The sequence below is a fragment of the Heliangelus exortis genome, chromosome Z, assembly GCF_036169615.1.
Source record: "Heliangelus exortis chromosome Z, bHelExo1.hap1, whole genome shotgun sequence".
NCBI lineage: Eukaryota > Metazoa > Chordata > Aves > Apodiformes > Trochilidae > Heliangelus > Heliangelus exortis.
In genome coordinates, this window is record NC_092454.1 from 25,005,248 (window position 1) to 25,024,931 (window position 19,684).

Below are 19,684 nucleotides of genomic sequence, written 5' to 3' on the forward strand. Positions count from 1 at the left end.
GGGACACAGAGGCAGCTGCCCAGGACCATGTGCAGACAGCTTCTAAGCTGCTAGGGTGGAGACTTATTTCAGCCATCAACAAATTTCTTCTGGTAATTATTTCAAAACGTGACTTTGAACTAATACTGACAGAGATATCAAAATTAAAGCACCAAGCTCAGACTATATTTGCTCCAGAACACATATCAGCCACTGCTCATGCTATAGGATGCTCAGAACACAGGTTGAAGAAACAGAAAAATGGAAAGGGGAATGAGCACTTGTATCATGCAACGAGCCCAGAAATTAAGTAAGTGGCTGTTCAGAGTCTGTGTTCCTAGCAATGAGAATCTCTTGGATTTGGGAAGATAACCCAGCCAGAAACACATTCATCTTGCATGCTCTCCTGTAAAGCAAGAGAGGATACATATGGAAGAGTGGTGCAAGCATGTGTTCTTTCTCATAGTGGGCCAAGTGAGCCCGTTCACATACACTGGATATACAGGCTGCATGAAAAGGGGTGGAAAAAAAGGTCCACCACCCTGCCCAGTATCTTTATGGGTATTTGTACCTCAGTATTAGCCTCTTTCAGGACATAGTCACTGTTTAGCCTCTGAGTAAATAGTTTAATAAGCACATGTTTAGAAGGAGCAAGTCACTATTCTCACTTGAATCTAGTAACTGAGGTACTTTCTTTCAATGGTTTGGATCAGCTTACTGCAGAGGTTTACATACACATGATACACTCTTCCAGAAGACTACTGCTCACCCCCTCAGTCTCCATGTGTGCAACTGCTTCATAGTCCTTCCTTACAGGCACTCTCTGCTTGGATCCCTCAGTGTCCAAGATTGTGGAAATTAGGATGATTCCCAGAGCAGAAACTGATGCAGGGTGTTAAATATACTGCCATGCCACCCATGCCTGTAATTGAACAGTCTACCACATGACTTCAAACAGCCCTAAAGTCACTGCAGCTTCTCAGACTCAGGTAGTAACTGAGTATCTTCCCATTCATTAGACTGTGACAGTGCCCTAGTCATGAGACTGACTGAGGTAGAGAAATGCACTTCTGGCTGCATTATAGCAACATGAGACACATGGAACACAGCTTGCTGCCTTTGTGTGGCCCTGACAAAGCCAGTAATGTAGGTTCACATGACCAATGGCCTCAGGCATCTTTTCCTTGAAAACTTTGACTCAAATGACAGAACCATATATGCCAAAGAGAACTACATACAAAAAAGAAGTCTGTTTTGGAGTGGAAGCAACTGTAAAGACACCTTCCTGCAATGGATTAAACATGGGAATAAGACAGAGTTACATTTGTAGTTTAGGATCTCTAGAAATTATATACTCTGATATAAATAACCCAAAGACTGCTTAGACATGTTTCAAGCGTTTTCTCAGTGAGCCCCAAAACACCAGCTGCAGAATTCTGTTAAATACACCTGACTTGTTCTCACTTGCAAGATCAAATAAAACTTAGACCTTCCTATTACAGAAACAACACAAACATCTTCTAAATGTTTCCTAAAAGGTTTTAATTATATGCAGATATTAATAATGTTCCACGGAGCCTAAGCACTTCTGTGCAAGACCTTTAAAATTCAAACAGCATTTCCATAGTCTACTGCGATGTCAGAAAGGTACTTGTTTCTTACATAATGAGGGAAGGAAAAGCTTTCAAGTCGAACAGGTTTAGCTCTCATGCTCAGCCAGCAGCCAGACCTCTGTAACACACACTTAGGAAGTAGAACCCATGGAAACAAAAAACATTTTTTTCCCCCTATAAGTGTGTAGAATCCACACACAGACATTGTTTTCAGACCTTTGTAAATCAAGTCAATAACTATGCTGCCCTGAAAAGTTTCCTGATCGCTGCCATCACAAAACACTTACATGCTTTTGCACTATGCATAACTGAACTGTTTTCTACAGCATATTTGTCCTCTGGAAATGGATCCTGCAACTTTCAGTGTCTTCTGCATTCAGTATCCAGAACTGCTGCACAGTTCTGACTCCACTTCATACAGGGGGTGCAAAATGCTGCTTGTTATCAAATAATAATCATCTTTCAAGGTCAAGTACACTACAATCCCAGCTTTTAAATCCTAAGAATTTCCTGCAATGGGGTATGATACAGTCACTCTTCGAATAGCGTTCCAGGTTCTTCAGCTGCTAAGCCAGGCAGGCAAATCTTTAGGTTAAAAAAAACCAGTAAAAGGTGATAAAACACACAAAGTATTCTTTCACAGACACTGTCCCCTTTAACTATTACTACTTTCATGGATTTACACATACCACATAATGTCAGATAGAGAAGAGCCACTCAGGAAGACTTCATCTCATTCTTTTAGATCCCCAGTGCAGGTTTGTCTGTTGAGTTGATGTTAAGCCAAGTCTTGCATTTATTCACAAACACAGTAGCTGCTGGGTTGTTTTGACATATAGACACATGTTATTCCTGCTTGCCTACACTCTGCCACAGGAGAGCTAAGCAAATAATGCTTCCCAGGCCAACACTAAAGGTGGAAGCCAGTAATTTCTTATCCTCCATACTGGATAAACTGACCTGCTTCTGCCATGAATTCTAACATAGCCTGCTCTCCCACATCTGAAGATAAGCATCACTGTGAAGGACCCAAAACTACCGATTTTATTACTTAAAGACATCCACCCACCAATTTTAACTCTACCACCTGGTAATGGTTACTCTCCCTTAGGCATCTGTTATAAACATTAGTCACCTCATTAAAGATGCCTGGCAACTTGGGCTTGTTTGCTTCAACTCAAGTTGGTACTTCTGCCTCTACACATGAAAGCTTCCTGAAGCCCAGAAACATTACATGTCAGTGGTTACATTTACAACCTGTGCCTGGAATCTTGCAAAATACGATCATGACTGCCATTGCTTTTAATCTCCATCTCCTTAACTCCCTGAATCAGCTAGGCTATCATTTTTTTCCTGGTAATTTCTCCTAACCTGTCATTATTCATACTTAGTCATTTGTCTTTTATAAATAGCCACACCAAACAAGCTGATGTCCTAAATCTCCTTCCCATTCTAGCAACTCTTCCAAGTTTAATACACAACTGAGCTTTTCAGCCAACTCTTTACTAATGACCAGTCAAGAAAAATTGCTCAATGAATCTGTTGAAAAACATGCTTCTCAGTTAACACATTAAAGAAAGCAGCATTCTGTCCTACTGTATGAAAATTAAAAACCAGAGGGGCTGAAATGGAATGCAAGAATTTAGCAAACACTACTGGATTGTTAAACACCAACATATTTCTGTGACAAACCTATATATAGCAAATAGATCTTTTTTCATTCCTAAGGTAGTTACAAGCTTATGCTATGCTATGCACAGATATTGGTCTCCTCCGTGTTTTTATAATTTCTGTCAGCTCTTCTGAATTTCAAACCTCTACCTTTTTACAGCATCTTTACTGTCCCCTCTATTACATCCTTGCTACAGAAGTTTATTTCCAGTTGCTTTATTTGCCACTGAGCTACACGTACTCAACTAAATTCCTCATTTTTTTCTCCTCTTTGAATGATAGGTGTAGAAGAGAAGCAGTTCTTTGCCTGACCACTAAGACCACTGCTTAACAGGTTCAACTGTCAGACTTTTCATTTCAGAAATGTGAAATAAGAGAGATTTTGTGTCCATTAACTGAAGAAATAACATAATAAAACAAAAAGCAAGATAACCAGATTCCACTGTGAGTCATGGCAGGCATATTTAACTTTTGAGGTATAGGGATTATTTTATTTCTTCGACATGTTAAGATTTCCTGATTGTCACACATAATTCTTCCCTTCAAAAGAGAAAGAACGTGATTATAACATTAAGCGTTCTGCATCTTTCTGAATAAAACATAGAGTTCTCACTCAAAACAAGTTTTAGAACCTGCAATAGGGGCTTGGGAGCAATGCACAGACTTACAATGACACAAGGTAGAAGGGAACCTAGTGACAGATATAGCTTCTGCTCAGAAATTCCTTTTCTAGGGTATAAAACTGAAGGATTATTAACAAACATGCCCTATCAAAACAAAACGGAGAGCAGCTGTGCTTGGAAGCATTTTTGCAACATAGTTATTTTTTTCTGAAATCTGAAGTTGTTGAAATTACTTACTTAAGAGCAGACAAAAGTCGTCAATGCAGGCAACTCAAAGAAGACTGAATATCCTGAGACTGTGAGTGACACAGGGAGATTCTAACTTTTAATCATTCCCTTACATGAAAGAAGTTGCTCCCAGTCAGTAACTACAATTAAAATGAATAGCAATGTAATAAATTCTAGACTTTTAATCTTGTATCATTTGGAATTTCACATGGACAGGATGTAATTGATCAAGTTGTCATGGAAATGTGTCACCGCTCAATGCAATCACCTTACGTATTTAAGCATGTATGTAGTGATCATTTAAATTGATAACACTCAGCACATGCTTAGAATTCTTGTGATGTGACTATTACACTGAGGGTGTAAATGCCAATTTACAAAATTTAGAATTAGCAATTTCTAATGTACAAAAACCCTAAAATACGTACGGGGCCAAAAGAAGTGGGGTGATGTGTTCTCTGCCTACAAAATAATTAATGCAAAGAACTAACTTGAGTTCCTGAGCCCAGCAATTTCTAGTGCTGTGCCTACAGTATTTCGTTAATATTTATAGAGAATAGACCAGTAAGTGATAGGAGAACATTTGACACTGAACCAGCAGCTGTAGAGTTTGTTTCACAAACCCTCCTGTTAGAAACACAGTGATGGATTGGACTGGACTTTGAACTACTTCACCTTTGACGCCAAACTAGGTGGCAAAAAGTTATTGCTGAACACATGTCAAACTGTCTCCTCAAAAACAGCCCTTCTGATTTGGGATGGCATCACATTTTTTGAATTCATTTTTAGTTTTTCATATGAGCATGCCATGCCACATGCAATGGGACTGAGGCCAAAACTCCGGGTCACAGAAGCGGGACTTCTCAAGTGACTATCGGTCTCCCCAAGCACCCCCTCACAGATTCCCATCTTGTGCTGCAGGAGCCTCAGTCGCAGCCGTGAGGCTGGCAGCGTGCTGTGCCCCCGCAGCAGGGCTCGGCGCACCTGTAACCAGCCCTACCAGAAGGGAGACGCGTTGGAAAGGCCGGAGGACAGGGCACACCGCTTATTATCACGCCAGGCCTGCCCAGATAAAGTCAAAACGTCCAGAGAAGCACAGAGGAGAGCACTGGGGGCTCCAAAAGTGTACAGCCAGGAGCTGGTCCCCTCACCAAAAAAATCCTTCCAGGAGCCGAGCCAACCCCAGCCCTACTCCCTCGCCTATGGGCGCACGATACTTACTTTATCTTTCGTGGCAGAGGGCACAGAAGAGGCCAGCTGCTTGGAGCTCTTGCTGAGCTTCTTGCCCGGGCCGTCGCTGCCCCCGCCGCTCTCCACCTTGATGAGCCGGTGCTTAGGGGAGATGTACTTGACGTCGGGCGGCGTGGCCGGGCGGCGTTCACTGTGGCTGCGGAAAAGATGGGGGGAGCCGGCGGGGCAGGTGGTGGGGGCCGCGGCGCAGCACGACGAAGAGGAGAAAGCCTTGGCCGCCGCCTCGCCCACCTCCTCGGGGGCAGAGTAGTCCGGGCGGCACATGGCGCGCAGCTTGCGCAGGGACGAGCCGGGCCCGCTGTAGGGGTCCTCGAAGTCGCGGTCCTTCTGGGCGCGGTAGGCACGGAGCAGGTCACTGGTGTCGTCGCGCAGGCGGCGGTGCGGGAAGCCGGGCGAGGTGTGGTGGTGAAGGTGAAGGTGCGGTGGCCCGTCGGGGCGGGGCGCGCCGCCGGCGCCGTTGCGTTTCTCTCGGTAGTCGGGCCGCGGAGGCTGCGGGGGACTCTTGGTCTTGCTGTTGCCCAGGCTGAAGTACTTGTTCAGCCATTTGGCCATCGTCTCTGCCAGCCGCACTCCCTCAGCACCGCCCGCTGCCCCCGGCGCCCAGCGCCCCAGCCCCGCTCGCCGCCGGCATGGAGGAGCTGGGCGGCGGGGCAGGCCAGCCGCCCCCTCCGCGCACACGCCGCGTTTCCGCTGCCAATGACTGGAAGGGCCCCGTTTAGGCTCCCGACTGCCGGGCGGAACACGGCCCTTGCCGGCCGGCACCAGGCGCTGGTTCGGGCTCCGCACCCTCTCCGCCGCCCAGGTTTCTCCCGAGCGCACCCCGCGCCGGCCGCGCAGCCCGGCCTGACCTCAGCACGCACCGGGAAGGCGGGGACGCCTTTGCATGCGGGCCCCGCCCAACGCCGCGTTCGGGGGCGGAGTAGCCCCGGCGGGTCCGCCCCAGGTGCCGGAGGGTGGTGGCTTCGCGGCGCTGAGCCGGGAGAGAAGGGGGCGGTCCCGGCGCCGCTCTGCAGCCGCCCTACCCGAGGCTCCGTGCCGCCTCCTCGCGGGTACAGGGCGGGCGGCAGCGGTAAGGGCCGTAAGCATCCTCCGGGACGGGGTCTGACCGTCCGTACCGCCTCTTCCCGCGCTCCGCCGCGGAGGGGGCGCGGTGGAGGCGTGGGAGGCCCCGCCGGGCCGGCGCTGCTGAGCGTGGGTTTGGCCGGGGCTTTGCTCCCGCGGCCGCGAACAGGCGGTGATGCCTCTTCTCTCCCAGGTAGCCTGAGGCGCAGGACCCCCGCAACCCGTCCCCATCGCCCTGTGGGCACAGGCAGTGCCATGTGGTTTTAGCCGCTGTCTGCACAGTTCGAGCGGTTCCTTCTCTGGAGCCTGTCTAACCCACTCTGTGGAGCCCAGTGGGACCCAATCCAAGGACAGCGAGCCCCGCGTTAGGCTAGGGCTGATGCTAAGGAAGCAGGATACTGTATTTTGTTGGTGGGTGCCTCTCTCAGGGGCACGGACGTGTTCTTAACATGAACAGGAGAGGTCCTAAAACACGTGCTGCGCAGAGGGTGGCCTGAAGTTGTAGTTGAAATAAGAGTTCCTTTTGAAGACTGGAAAGGCAATGTTGTGCAGTGTTTAGCGAAGGGTATGAGGATGTCAGGAGCCAGTCACATTTTGTACTTGTTACTTTTAAATATATAGTTCTATTGCACAGGGGTAAATTATCATTCATTATTAGCAGCATTTCCTGCAGCATTGCCATCAGCTTCTGTGGAAATGAGCAAAGTGGGCAACAAAAAACATTTCTGTGTTTATGTCCCTAGTGCTCTCATCTCTGCTCACAATATTCATCCCATCTGATTTCAGTTTTCTTCAGAGCCAGAGCCTGAAAAGTGTCCTGTTTCTTGACTGCCTAGTACCATGTTTTTTCAGGCGAGACTCCAAACAGCTGCCGTTTCTAGAAATTGCATGTTCCAGGCCCTTTATACAAGGGTGAGTTTTTGCCCTGAAGCATGTTGACTTTCAATGTCTTTACTGCTCTTATTGTCAAGAAGTCTAGCTGTTTCCTAATTCCTGTTTTGCCAGTCCTTCCACCAAGAATTTGGCTCCAGCATGGAGGTATGGGAGGGGCAGGAAATCCCTAGGCGTCGGACCAGTACTGTTCCTTGTGGCTTAACGAGGAACTACCTTTTCTTTGCTTCATTGACAGGCAGCTTGGAGCGACAGATAAGCAGAACGGTGCCACTGCAGGGCATCTTCTCTAATGATTCGGAGGTTCTCTGAATTTACCATCAAATCTCAGCATTATGGGAGGACAGGAAAGATGGGATTACTGGCTAACCCCAAGAATAGCCAAACCTGAATAATACCTACGAATGAAGAAAGAAGAATCTGCAAGAGAGATAAGAATCTTATCAGAGAGATAAGATTTCTATTTTCTATTTTCTTTCTATTGCCTGTGGAGCATGCCAATTTCAGAATGTGTTCCAACCTGAATCTCTAAGGACCACAGCACTTCTGGATGTGCACAGGCTTCTTTCTAAACCCCAGTCTGCTCATGCAGGGTATATCTGCAGTTGCAGCACTCCTGGTCACTGCTTTGAGTAATTTCACATGGCTTTTGGGGGGAATAAGGCATTATCTTTTCAGAGCTTTGGCTGGAGTTATGATTTCTCGTTGGTTGGTTTCTGGCATATTTTTGTAAACAAAACAGAGGGATGGATAGGCAATGGTGAAACCAGAAATTTCTTAAAATTTCTCTCTGAAATTATAAATCAAAAAATGTTATGATATAAACTGAACACCTACTTCTGCTTGTGTCTGCAACTCTTAAAAAAGAAGTACCAATTGCTAATTTGTTCCAAATTAGAGAATTAGCAACTTGGAGGCGTTTTTTCTCCACTGAGAAGTTTCACCTAATGAACAGCTGGCATTTCAGACATGTATATTATTACACACAAGTAATTAATTTATGCTAATGGCACATATACTCTATTAATTTAATTCAATTATGATGTTAAGTTGCAACAACTCTGAAATTTGCGAGACATTTCTCATGCTTCTAATAAATGTTGCAGTACATGCAATGCATTTCAAATTAAGATGAAGCAAGTGACATACACAGCAAAGAACTTTCTTGATTATTAAACACTTAAGAAATGCTGCCATAATCTAACTTTACAGTAATCCTACAGGAAGACGAGTCCAACATTTTTTATTATTGATGAGTTTTTACATTTGAATATCCACAACAAAACTGGAAACAAGGAAAATCTTTGTGGGTTTTATGGCTTTGGGCTAAGCAAAAAAGTGAATCATAAGTATTCAGCATGTAAAGAACTCCCATCACAAAATGGAGAAACGTTCTCCTTCCTGGTATGCCTTTGTCTTGGTGACTGGTGTCAAAAAAGGGTGTGTGGCATCAATTCTGTATTTGGATTCCTCATATTTGCACATATTGCACCACATATTTAGGCAAGGATAACAGATCAGTTTGTTTACTCCCAGGCTATCAAAATTCAGAGTATTTTTCCTTTTTGTGTATGTGTATGTGCAAGTCTGGGATTACTAGAAATGTCTGATTTTTCTGATTTCTGAAATCACATCTCCCAGCAACCAGTTTATTCCTGAGTAATGAGAAGTGATTATGCTGTGATCAGCATAGAAGACCAGGTTGGAAGGAACCTCAAGGTCCAACTTTTCTTGACAAAAATGTGGTCTAAACAAGATGTCCCAAAACCCCACCCAGCTGAATCTTAATGCTGAGGAACCTACCACTTTCCTGGGGAGATTATTTCAGTAGCTCATTGTTCTCATTGTGAAAAATTTTTCTCTTGTGTCCAGTGGGAATATTTCCAGGATTAACTTGTACCTGTTTCCCCTCATCTGTTCAGTGTGACTCCTTGTAAAAAAGGAGTCTCCATCTTCTTTGTAGCCACTCTTTAAATACTGGACCATGGTGAATTTTATTTCTGTGATGATCTCTTTCCCTCCAAGAACTGGTATGGTTCACGTATAGTCATATTTAGTTGTCTTGTATTGTGCAGGCAATTCACAGTCAGATTTTGAAGGGGTTTGTCACCTACAGATGCCCTGTAAAATTTGCAAAAGCAGCTTCATAAAGCCAGGCTGGGATCAGGGTATTTGTAAGCATACTGCTTGTCATCTGCTTCCATCTTTAGATACCTCTCTTTTTTGGAAATATCTAGCTCAGGTGACCACGATGAACTATAGAATAGATTTCCTTTGGGGTAGTCTGGAATCATTGGAATTTTGTCCTTCAGTCCCAACTACCCTTCAAAAAAAAATGAAATCTGATAATGATGTGGCTGCAGCAGCAGAGTGTTCTTTGTAGGTTGCAAAATCAGTCTTGGACGTTGATTCAGCCTCAACTCAGCTGGATAAACAGGAGCTCTGTCACTTTGATGCAAGTACTTTTCCCAGCTTTGTGCTGTAATGCACAACAAGCTCTGAATTTGAGTTTTTCTCTGTGCAACACACAATCTCCTGGAAGTAATGGGACGTTCTGCACAGTGAAAAAAAGGCTGTGCACTGAGACAGGGGCCCAGAGAGCTAATGAGATCTCCATGGTTTGAAATCTGGACTTCCAATGGAGAAATCCCTGAATATGCAGATATATAGTAGCCCAGCTTTGAGCAGGGCAGTGGTTCACAGATTTCTAGAAGTTCAACCAAAATGGTTGTGTGCTTCTATGAAGCTGCTTTCCTATTTGTGTTCTTCTCAGTTCTTGTGCTTCATAAGGCAGGACACAGGCCAACCCCAAAACAATTTTCTAAATAGGTAAGCCTGGTGGTTACCCTACTGAGATGTCACTATTTATCCTAAACCAAAAGTTGTACTACTTGTCATCTGACACTATGAGAATGAACAGATAATTTTGGGGATACTCAGGAGGATAATGATGGCACTAAGCTTTAGTGATAATTAAAGCTTTTTTAAAAACATATATCTATGATCAGCCTGGTATAAAAAATTATGATGAAAGTAGCACAGAATTTTTGTAATAAAATCAGTGTAGCACAATTTTGTAAGTAGCATAGCACTGACTTTTATAGCACATATTAACTTATAGTTCCTATTCACCTGGACTTTCTGCAGAGCAGGTCAAATCTTAATACTTGGCTTACAATATCAATATAACAATCATAATCTACATTCAATCCTCAGAGCAAGTAGTAAAGGTGTCCTTGGCCACTCAGGGCTAATGAGTTTTGTTGAGCATGACCCAGCAATGCACACTTACAGCCCAGAAGGCCAATCACATCCTAGGTTGCATCGTAAGAAGTGTGGCCTGGAGATTGAAAGAGAGGATTCTACCCCCCTACTCTGCTCTGGTGAGACCTCACCTGAAGGACTGTGTCCAGCTCTAGAGCTCCCATGACAGAAAGCACATGGAGCTGTTGGAGCAGGCCGAGAGGAGAGCTATGAAGATGATCAGAGGGCTGGAGCACCTCTTCAGCAACGACAGGCTGAGATAGTTTGGGTTGTTCAGCCTGGACAGGAGAAGGCTCCAGGGAGACCTTATAGCAGCTTTCTAGTACCCAAGGGAGGACAACAGGTAAGCTGGAGAGGGACTTTTTACAAGGGCATGTTGTAATATTATGAGAAGCAGTGTTTTCAAACAAGAGCAAAGTAGATTCAGAATAGACATTAGGAAAAAGTTCTTTACTATGGCAATGGTGAAAAACTAGCACAGGTTGCCCAGAGAGGCCCATCCCTGGAAACATTTAAGGTCCAGCTTGATGGGACTCTGAGCAAGCTGATCTAGTTAAAGTTGTACCTGCTCACTGCAGGGGGATTGGACTATGAACTGGCAACCGCTGACCTCAGTCACATCCTTAAACCACTAGAGATGTGTTTGTTGCCAAGTTCTGATAAGACTGCCTGTGAGAAACTTGCTGTTAATTTCAGCAAGTACAGCTACATACAAGAGCCTTAGATAAAGGCAAAGTTATAAGAGAGAAAATTAGGTCCATCCTTTGAAAATCCTCTTTGTCCTGGATTTCTAAAGGCAAAGAAATCCATTATCTTGCATGTGAAGGAAATAATTCATATTGCATTGGCATGTAAAAGGCAGTTGTGCTGTATGAAAGAGAGGCTAGAAAACCAGTGTCAGGCAATTCAGCTTATAGAAGAGCAAGTCTTTCTGAATACAGATTTGGGATGGAAGGAACTCTGGGATTTTCTGGTGGATTAAATCAGCACCAAGTCATTAATTACAGCATTTACCTTAAAAGACCAGTTTTGGAATGCAAGATGAACCTGTGACTGTGACATACATCCATCCACAGGAAGTTTTGATTCTTAAGGAAGACCCTTGGCTAAAACCTGGAGTCTTTTGTGTCCAGTTAGCAATGCCTACTGTAGTCAGATGGCATGGTAGAGATATGTAGCAACTGGAGAAACCCAAAGAACATGGGTGTAGCTACCTCCTAGGTAACAGAGCACCACTATGGAGAGAGAGTGCCTAGCTGTCCCAAATGTCTCATGCACAAGTTTTACCCTCAAACGTTTATAAAAGAGGCAAATCATATGATTCCAAACCAACTCCCACCGGAAGCAGAGTCACTGGCAGATCTCTTTCTCCTTGGGATTACTTCGGTGTAATGAGGAATTTGAGTTTTGCCTCTTCTCTGTCATTGAAGAAAGCAGGATTGAATACCACCTGCTGAAAAATGTGCTTGAACTGAATTCCTTTTGTCAGTATATAAAGAATATATGCCAGAAGAAAGAAGCAGAGACAGGCTTGCTGACACCTGATGTGATGGGAAGAGTGGGTCCTGCAGCTGTTGTCAGCAGGAAGAGACCATCCTTCTTTGCCACTGCAGTCAATGACACAGTCATGATCTCCAATGGATGTAATTTGAAGAAATCAAGATAAATAAGTAACACCTGGGTGTAGTGTCAATTTGATGTTCATTCTGCAAGTTTTCTTGCATACAACCTCACTGATGCAGTGCTATCAGACTCAAAGTGTGCCATACTTGGGGGTACTCTGAAACCTCTGTGGGTCATATTTCAATATCCAGATATGGCTTTCTGTGCTGATACTAACTAAATTTTTCAGAAAGGTGAAAACTATGGTGGGAGTAAATTTCCATAACTCATCATCTGACATTTAAGTAGCATCAACAGTCACATTCATATAGAACTTCTGCCTAATGTCAAAAGCATTTTGTTTAAAGGCGCTGAGTCAGTGTAAAGTATTGTTGACTGAGATCAAGTTTATATGAAATTCTCAAAAACTGAGGTACTTGGGGAAACTGGAGCAGCCTTCTGCTATATTAGATCCAGTCCTGCCACTCACATTTGTGCATATGGCTCTCAGTTTCTTCGTTAAACCCTGTTTGGCCTCATCCAAGCTGGGTGATCCTCCGAGGCAAACCTCTTCCCCAGAGTAGGATCTAAGTGAGTTTCCACTTCTGGTTGTGAGGATATATTGCATCTCTGTTCTCCTCTGACTGTGTACCAAGTCATTAAGATAAATGCCACATTTTTCCAGTTTCAGGATAAGTCTCTGAAGACTTCTTTCTACAACAAGTCCAGGATCTCAGAAAAAACAGCAACTATGCTGTGCAGTAAAGTCAACCACCTCTTGGTGTCCCTCTTCTTACAAGCTTGTGAATCTAGAAGAAAAATTTTAAGAGGTTCAGGAGCCTTAAGAACTTCCAAGATTTTCTATAATGAGCTAGGCTGAGAGCACATTCCAAAGTTTACACATATATTTCTGAACCATTTAATAACTTGTCTCTTTTTTTGCTTATTTTTTAAACAAGATTTGCATATATCCATGTTAATGCAAGCTATTAGCAGAGGAATAATTCACATCCCTGATGTTTATTTCAGGTTTTTTCTCTTAGGACACTCTGAGAATAGAATTTCTTTTATCAGCCAGGTGCCTGCAAGTTCCTTAAGAATACACAGGTTAACAGGGTTTAATTTACTATTGTCCTGTGTAGATCTGTAAGTGTATGAATGATTAACTCAGCCTGGCTCTGATTGAGCTGCTGAAGAAAATTCTGGGGAGTGAATCGGCAAGGTGAAAGAGAGAGCGAGACAGAACATAATTAGAAGGTGATTTTGCTTCTGAACTGCTGCTATTTAAAACAGCAAAAGAAAAGGAAAGCAACAATATTAAAGTTTTCATCTGAACCCAGATGATCTGGGTTTTGCAGAAGTGTTGAGCATGGTTAGCATCAGAGGGAGAAAAATACTTCCTAAAAATAGTGTCTCCTCTTAAAGATAAAGCAGAACTGAAGACTTAAGTACAATAATGAAAATGAAGGTATATGGGATTTGGGATGAAGAACAGTATCTCATTGTCTAAAGATGCATGTGCTGAGAAAAACATCATGGGTCACAGATGGTTTTGTGATTGCTGTGAGAGTAAAAAAAAAAGAAGAACAAGAATCCAAGAATCCATTGTGCTGTATTGCCATCAAAAGGTTTCTTCAGCAGGCAGTGACCAGGAAAGCAGGAGAAATCCCATGTAAGTTGGGTGGTATTTTGTGTAAGAGTGGGGCAGCAGGCAGCAGACACAGTCCACAGTTCTTCCTGCATCTCAGTAAGGAAGGCTCAACAAAAGATGTGATAAAATAACCATTCTAATAAGCTAGCATAAAAAGAGGAGTATAAACAGTGAGTCAAACTCCCTTCAAACTCTCCTGGGAGTCTCACTTTCATTGAGACAGATGCTGGCCCCTCTCTCTTGTGACCAGTGATAGGACAAGAGGAAATGGGTTAAATGGGGAGGTTCAGGTTAGATATGAGGAAAAACTTCTTCACAGAAAGAGTGGTGAAGCATTGGAGCAGGCTGCCCAGGGAGATGATGGGGGCACCATCCCTGGAGGTGTTCAAAAGATGGGTAGATGAAAAGCTACAGTGGATGCTTAGGGGTTGTAGGATGGAAGGTTGGACTTGATGATCTTAGAGGTCTTTCCAACCTTGGTGATTCTGTGATTCTATGAAACATAAACAGAATAGGCATATTTCACAGACTCTATAGTAGGTCAGTATGGGTAGTCACCAAAATTCCCAGTACTTCAAATCCTGAATACTGGATACCTGAACACTGGATACATCTAGCCTTAGGACATAGAATCATAGAATCATAGAACTGGCTGGGTTGGAAGGGACCTCAGAGATCATCAAGTCCAACCCTTGATCCACTATTGCTGCAGTTACCAGACCATGGCACTGAGTGCCACATCCAGTCTCTTCTTAAATATCTCCAGGGACGGAGAATCCACCACTTCCCAGGGCAGCCCATTCCAATGTCTGATCACCCTCTCAGTAAAGAAATTCTTTCTAATGTCCAACCTAAACCTCCCCTGGCACAACTTGAGACCGTGCCCTCTTGTCTTGCTGAGAGTTGCCTGGGAAAAGAGACCAACCCCCCCCTGGCTCCAACCTCCTTTCAGGGAGTTGTAGAGAGTGATGAGGTCTCCTCTGAGCCTCCTCTTCTCCAGGCTGAACAGCCCCAGCTCCCTCAGCCTCTCCTCATAGGATCTGTGCTCGAGTCCCTTCACCAGCCTGGTTGCCCTCCTTTGGACCTGCTCCAGGACCTCGATATCCTTCCTAAACTCAGGGCCCAGAACTGGACACAGTACTGGACACATCCTGAGTCATGGTCAGTCAGAGGAGACCCACTCGGGTCTCAAGGAGGATTAGACTGGAAATTTGCAAGAAATCGGCTACTGTGTTCATAAATACCTGGATGGAAAACTCCCATTTAGCAAGATGGTGTTTTCTGATTTTATTTGGGATCTTGTCTGCTAAAAAGTAAATCGAGCTGTGAAGAAAACAGAAGATTCTTCTCTCTAGAGCAGCTTTTTTCTCATCTACAAGACTACTGTTGCAGGTCAGTCTTGTGCATCCTGCTGGCAGTGATATTGTTGCATTGCCTAGGTCTGTTGTTGAGGAAGCATAATTTTTAAATCACTAAAAAGAAATTCCAGAGAATTCTGATAATAAAAATGGATTTTTTTTCCTCCCTTGTTCTGATCATATTCCTTTTCATTTTGTGGACTAAATATGTTTGTTAATAAGGGAATACTTCTTGTATAAAGGCATTACAGTGTCAGAATATTTGGAAGTGGCAATTCAGAAACCTGCAAACAGGTTTCTGACTTCAACCATATGCAGTGGACATAATTTTCTGTAGATAATAAGAAATTGCCTAGAAAAAAGAATATAAGCAATATAATTTGGTTAAGTTGCTAGCCAGCGCTTTTTCCAGCATCTGAATGACATGTAAATGAATATTTTCTTACCAACTTTACTGTTTTGATATAGTTACGAATGTCCTGCATTAAGCTGTGTCCTTTCTGCCTCTGTGTTACACCCCCAGGAAGGCTGCATGGTAAATCTGAGTTCGTTCAAAGCAGATGTTTTCTTGAAGCTCCACATCTGAAGTGTTTCACAGGTGACTGTGTGGATAGACAGACAGTGAAAGACTCCTCTCTGTCCTGGATGTCCCCTGCTGTGTAGTTCCTCAGCCTTGCAGTTGTGTTCAGACCTGTGAGAGAAAGAGAATTAGACATGGTACCTTGGAACAGAGTGTGTTTGCTGACTGCATTGAGCTTTAATTGTTAGAAAAGAAAGAAAGAAGTCAGTTCTGCTTTGCTCATTTCTATGCTTAGAAGGACCATAAGCAGGAGGACAGAGTTCTATTAAGGAAAAAGAATAATCTGTTGAAATGGCTGTGTCAGTGTAATAGAAGCAGCTTCATGATTTCTCTATATACTCCTAAATACAATGCATTGACTGTAGGGTAAAGATTTCTACAGCTTTTGTCGCCCACTGTCATCTGTTCTGTCCAATGGGTACAAAAACCTTGTTAGGTTGGATATTATTCTCTGAATAAGAGTCTTTTAAGCTTAGTGATAAAAACCTCAGAGGACATTCTTGTTATAGAAGGTAAATGCTGGGAAAGGAGGACACTACCATAGATTTTACTGTCTGCCTAACTGTTTAAATATGGAGATAAGGTTCCATGAATGCAAGGATGGATATACAACTGTTTGTTAAAGGCTTCAATCAATGGACAAAGTCTTTCTAATAAATTTTTATTATAATCTTGTTTTGAAAGTATAATTTTGCTGAGTTCTGCTATTTATAATCTGTTGCTTTGAGAGTAATACTGTGAGGGTTTTTACAAGCTTTATAATCTTACTCTTTTTTATTAATCTTGATGGTGTTGGTCTTAAAGAACCAAAATTTATATCGCCAACTCAGTTGTTAAGAGATTAACTAGGAGAGGGTGTTAACCTTGCCCCAGGGGCAGTTATCAAAGGTTAACTCTCCCCATACCCACCAGGTGGGATTGTGACACACCAGAGAGAGCTTGGCTTCATTGTCTTCACCCAGGACCTCCAGGGCCTTCTCTGCAGAGCTTCTTAACAGCAGGTCAGCCCAACACAAGTGCTGTTTCCTGAGGTCTACTGCTGCCTGTGGGGTGTCCAACTGGGGAGCTGGGAAGAGTGCTGGGAGCTGCTGGGAGCTCTTCAGGCCTCACCATGACCCCCCCAGGCGTTTGTTCCTGCCCATGGTGGGAGCTGCTGAACTTGGTGCAGCTTCCCCAGGATCTCCTTCCAGGCCTTCCTGCTCCCTGTGGATGGGAACATGGATGTCGAGGGGGCTGCTGGGACTCCCACACAGAACAGCAGCTGAGATGCTGGGGCTCTTCTCTGCAAGGACTCCAGCGTGGCTGCCAGAAGGGGCTGGGCCAGGAGCAGGAGAGCCCCTTCAGGAGGCAGCAGAGCCAGGGCCAGCTGTGGGGCTGCCTGCCTGGCTCATTGCAGCACAGGCACCCCCCAGACACAGGAGATGGGGGGCCTCCCTGCTGCACCATTGCACACTGATGTCAATAAACTGGTGCACAAATGTTGCTGTGTGGCTTCGGAGGGAGGACTCCAACAACCAGGTCAGAATGTCTTCATTCAGCCTAAAGCTGATCAGGATGTTCATAATGAGGTCTTCCACTGTCTCTGCCAGTAAAACCCTGGTTCTGAAGGTTCAGCCCCAGCTTGTGACACATCCAGAGCAGAATGGGCTGGAGGAGAGCTTGGTGGTCCTGGAAAACGGGCTGCCCAGGTGCTGGGCTCCAGGCCACCTGGCAGCACCCCGGACCCCATCCCAGGAGGCTGCTGTTCTGTCCTTGCAGGGCTGTGGGCAGCTGGAAGGCCAGCAGCTCCCCCTGCTTGGTGGATGACAGCTGATGGTGCTGCAGATGGTGTGATGACAGCCTCCTCAAACCTGTCATCTGCCTGCACAGAGCCCACAATGGATGTCTTGCCCTCTTGCAGAGGGACACTCGGGCTTTCTCTCAGCCCATTGCAGGATGCATGGGTAACAGAACTGGTGGAGGCATGGCAGTACATAGCTGGCCTCCTCCCAGCTGTGCAAATATCCAGTCATCCAGCCCCATGGTCATGCTCTCCATCTGCAGTGGGCTGGGGGAGCTGGAAACGTTTAGTTGCTCCCTCTCATGGATGCTGCAGCAGCTGGTGTCATGCTAGAAAAGCAAGAAAGGCCACAGTCATGGGCTGGCCTGGGGAGGGGTGGTAGAACTGCCCAGGTCCCTCGCAAAGGAAAACTTCCAGGCTCCTCAGGGTGAGTGCCCTGGCTCCTGGAAGCTTTCAAGGCCAGGGAAAATTTCTGGGGTGGATTGTGAAGAGCTCCAAGGAGCAACTCCACAATCAGGGCACCAGCACCAATGCTTCACTGGCCACTCCATCCTCACAAGCTGCTCAGCTGGAGTACAGGCATGAGCCAGCTGGGTGGAACTTGGTGCCTGCATATAAGCCATGAGGAGCAGCTGGTAATATTCCATCATCAGGTGACATCAGAGCCCATCCACCAGTGATTTGGGGGTCATCATAACCTATTGCTGGAGGACTTAATTATCCATCTCTCAGGAGTGTCATGACAGTCCATCCCCTCCCACAGTCCTCACCCAAGTAGCACTGCAGCCCCAGCATGGAGAAGAGAAGGCTTAAGGGCACCTCCCAGCATACCCTGGTGCCTATGGGGAAGACATCAAGGGGGTGGTGTGGAATCCCGAACAGAGTATTTGTCTCAAAACAGCCTTCCTGACAAAATGGACATTGCACTCGGGTGGAGGCCTCATTCGATAGCCATCTGTTCTCTCAAGGGTAACCTCATTTGGGTAACCACCCTGATAAACAGGGCCCTGGTCTCACAAGAGCAGCCCCTCCTTCAGTGGCCATCCCCATCAGCTGAACACTGTCCTTGCAAGGGGAGCTCTGTCTGATGCCACCCTGACAGGCAGGACACTGTCCTTATTCCATCAGGGACAGGGGCAGGCAAGCTGTGCCCTGCGGAGGCAGAGTGACATCTTGTGTGTGCCCCGGGTAAGGACACGGGAGAGGGCACACGAACAGAAATCAGGGTTATTGCTGTGTCATCCCATCTGGAGGGGCCCAAGTGAACACCTGGCTGTGCAAGATATGCCAAAGCCCCCCACCCAAAAGGTGGCATAGAAGAGGCACAGTTGAAATGCTGGATGCACACCCATCATCCAAGGACCACAACTTCCTACCAAGCTCATCGCTGGATCCAAGGGTGATAGCTTTCCTATTTCTTCTTTATCTATCTTTATCTTTATATCTTTATCTTTATCCTTTTGTCTTTCTCTCTCTCTGTCTGTCTCTGTTTCTAAACTTATCTCTTGCACACGAGGGTAACATAGTTTCTAACTTTGTTAAGTTTTACTCACCATTGTTAAGTTTTGTTAGTTGAGCCTGTTGCTTTGACAACTTCCTTAAGTTTTGCTAAATTGTAATCCATTGCTTTGAAAGTACCATCATTTGTAATTCTGCTAGTTGTAATCTGACATGCTTTATAATCTTACTCACTTTTAAGTAAAGTTGTGTTTTATACAAACCTCCTGGGTAACAATCTTACTCCTCAGAGAAAAAAAAAATCAAATATGGCAGGCTTTGTGAATCAGTTGTAGTACATCAGCAGGAATACTACAACAATTCTTCATTGATATACAGCACAGATTATAAATTTATCCTTTAAAATTGTATATGCACCAAGATTAATCAAATGAAATCAATTCAATATCCCTTCTGTCATAAAATGAGTAACAGTCACCAATGCAGTAAATGCAATTCCTTTTGTCAGCCTCTGGCATCTCTCTTACTGTAATCATTTTAATTGAAGTTAGAAGACTGATAGTACTAACTGAGAGGGTTTTTTTATATTCCTTGTTGTTTATATTCTCATGTTCTTATTAGCACTGTAAATACCTCTGAGGCATGACTTAATGTAATGAGATTTCAGTAGAGC

At 44.6% G+C, this 19,684-nt stretch overlaps 1 protein-coding gene and 1 long non-coding RNA gene across 2 annotated transcripts in view; one reads left to right on the forward strand and one right to left on the reverse strand.

Moving 5' to 3' along the window:
* Nucleotides 1–6,168, reverse strand: part of SHB (SH2 domain containing adaptor protein B) — a 74,126-nt gene extending 67,958 nt beyond the window's left edge. Inside the window, exon 1 of the mRNA XM_071731090.1 lies at nt 5,336–6,168. Within this exon, the coding sequence (XP_071587191.1) occupies nt 5,336–5,917 (582 nt within the window). The 5' untranslated portion in view covers nt 5,918–6,168. The remainder of the gene's footprint in view (nt 1–5,335) is intronic.
* A 1,631-nt stretch (nt 6,169–7,799) lies between these two features.
* On the forward strand, nt 7,800–16,456 carry LOC139789944 (uncharacterized). Its single transcript, XR_011723308.1, has 2 exons — nt 7,800–10,925; nt 15,662–16,456. It is a non-coding gene; the product is annotated as an uncharacterized lncRNA (long non-coding RNA).
* The last annotated feature ends 3,228 nt before the right edge of the window (nt 16,457–19,684 follow it).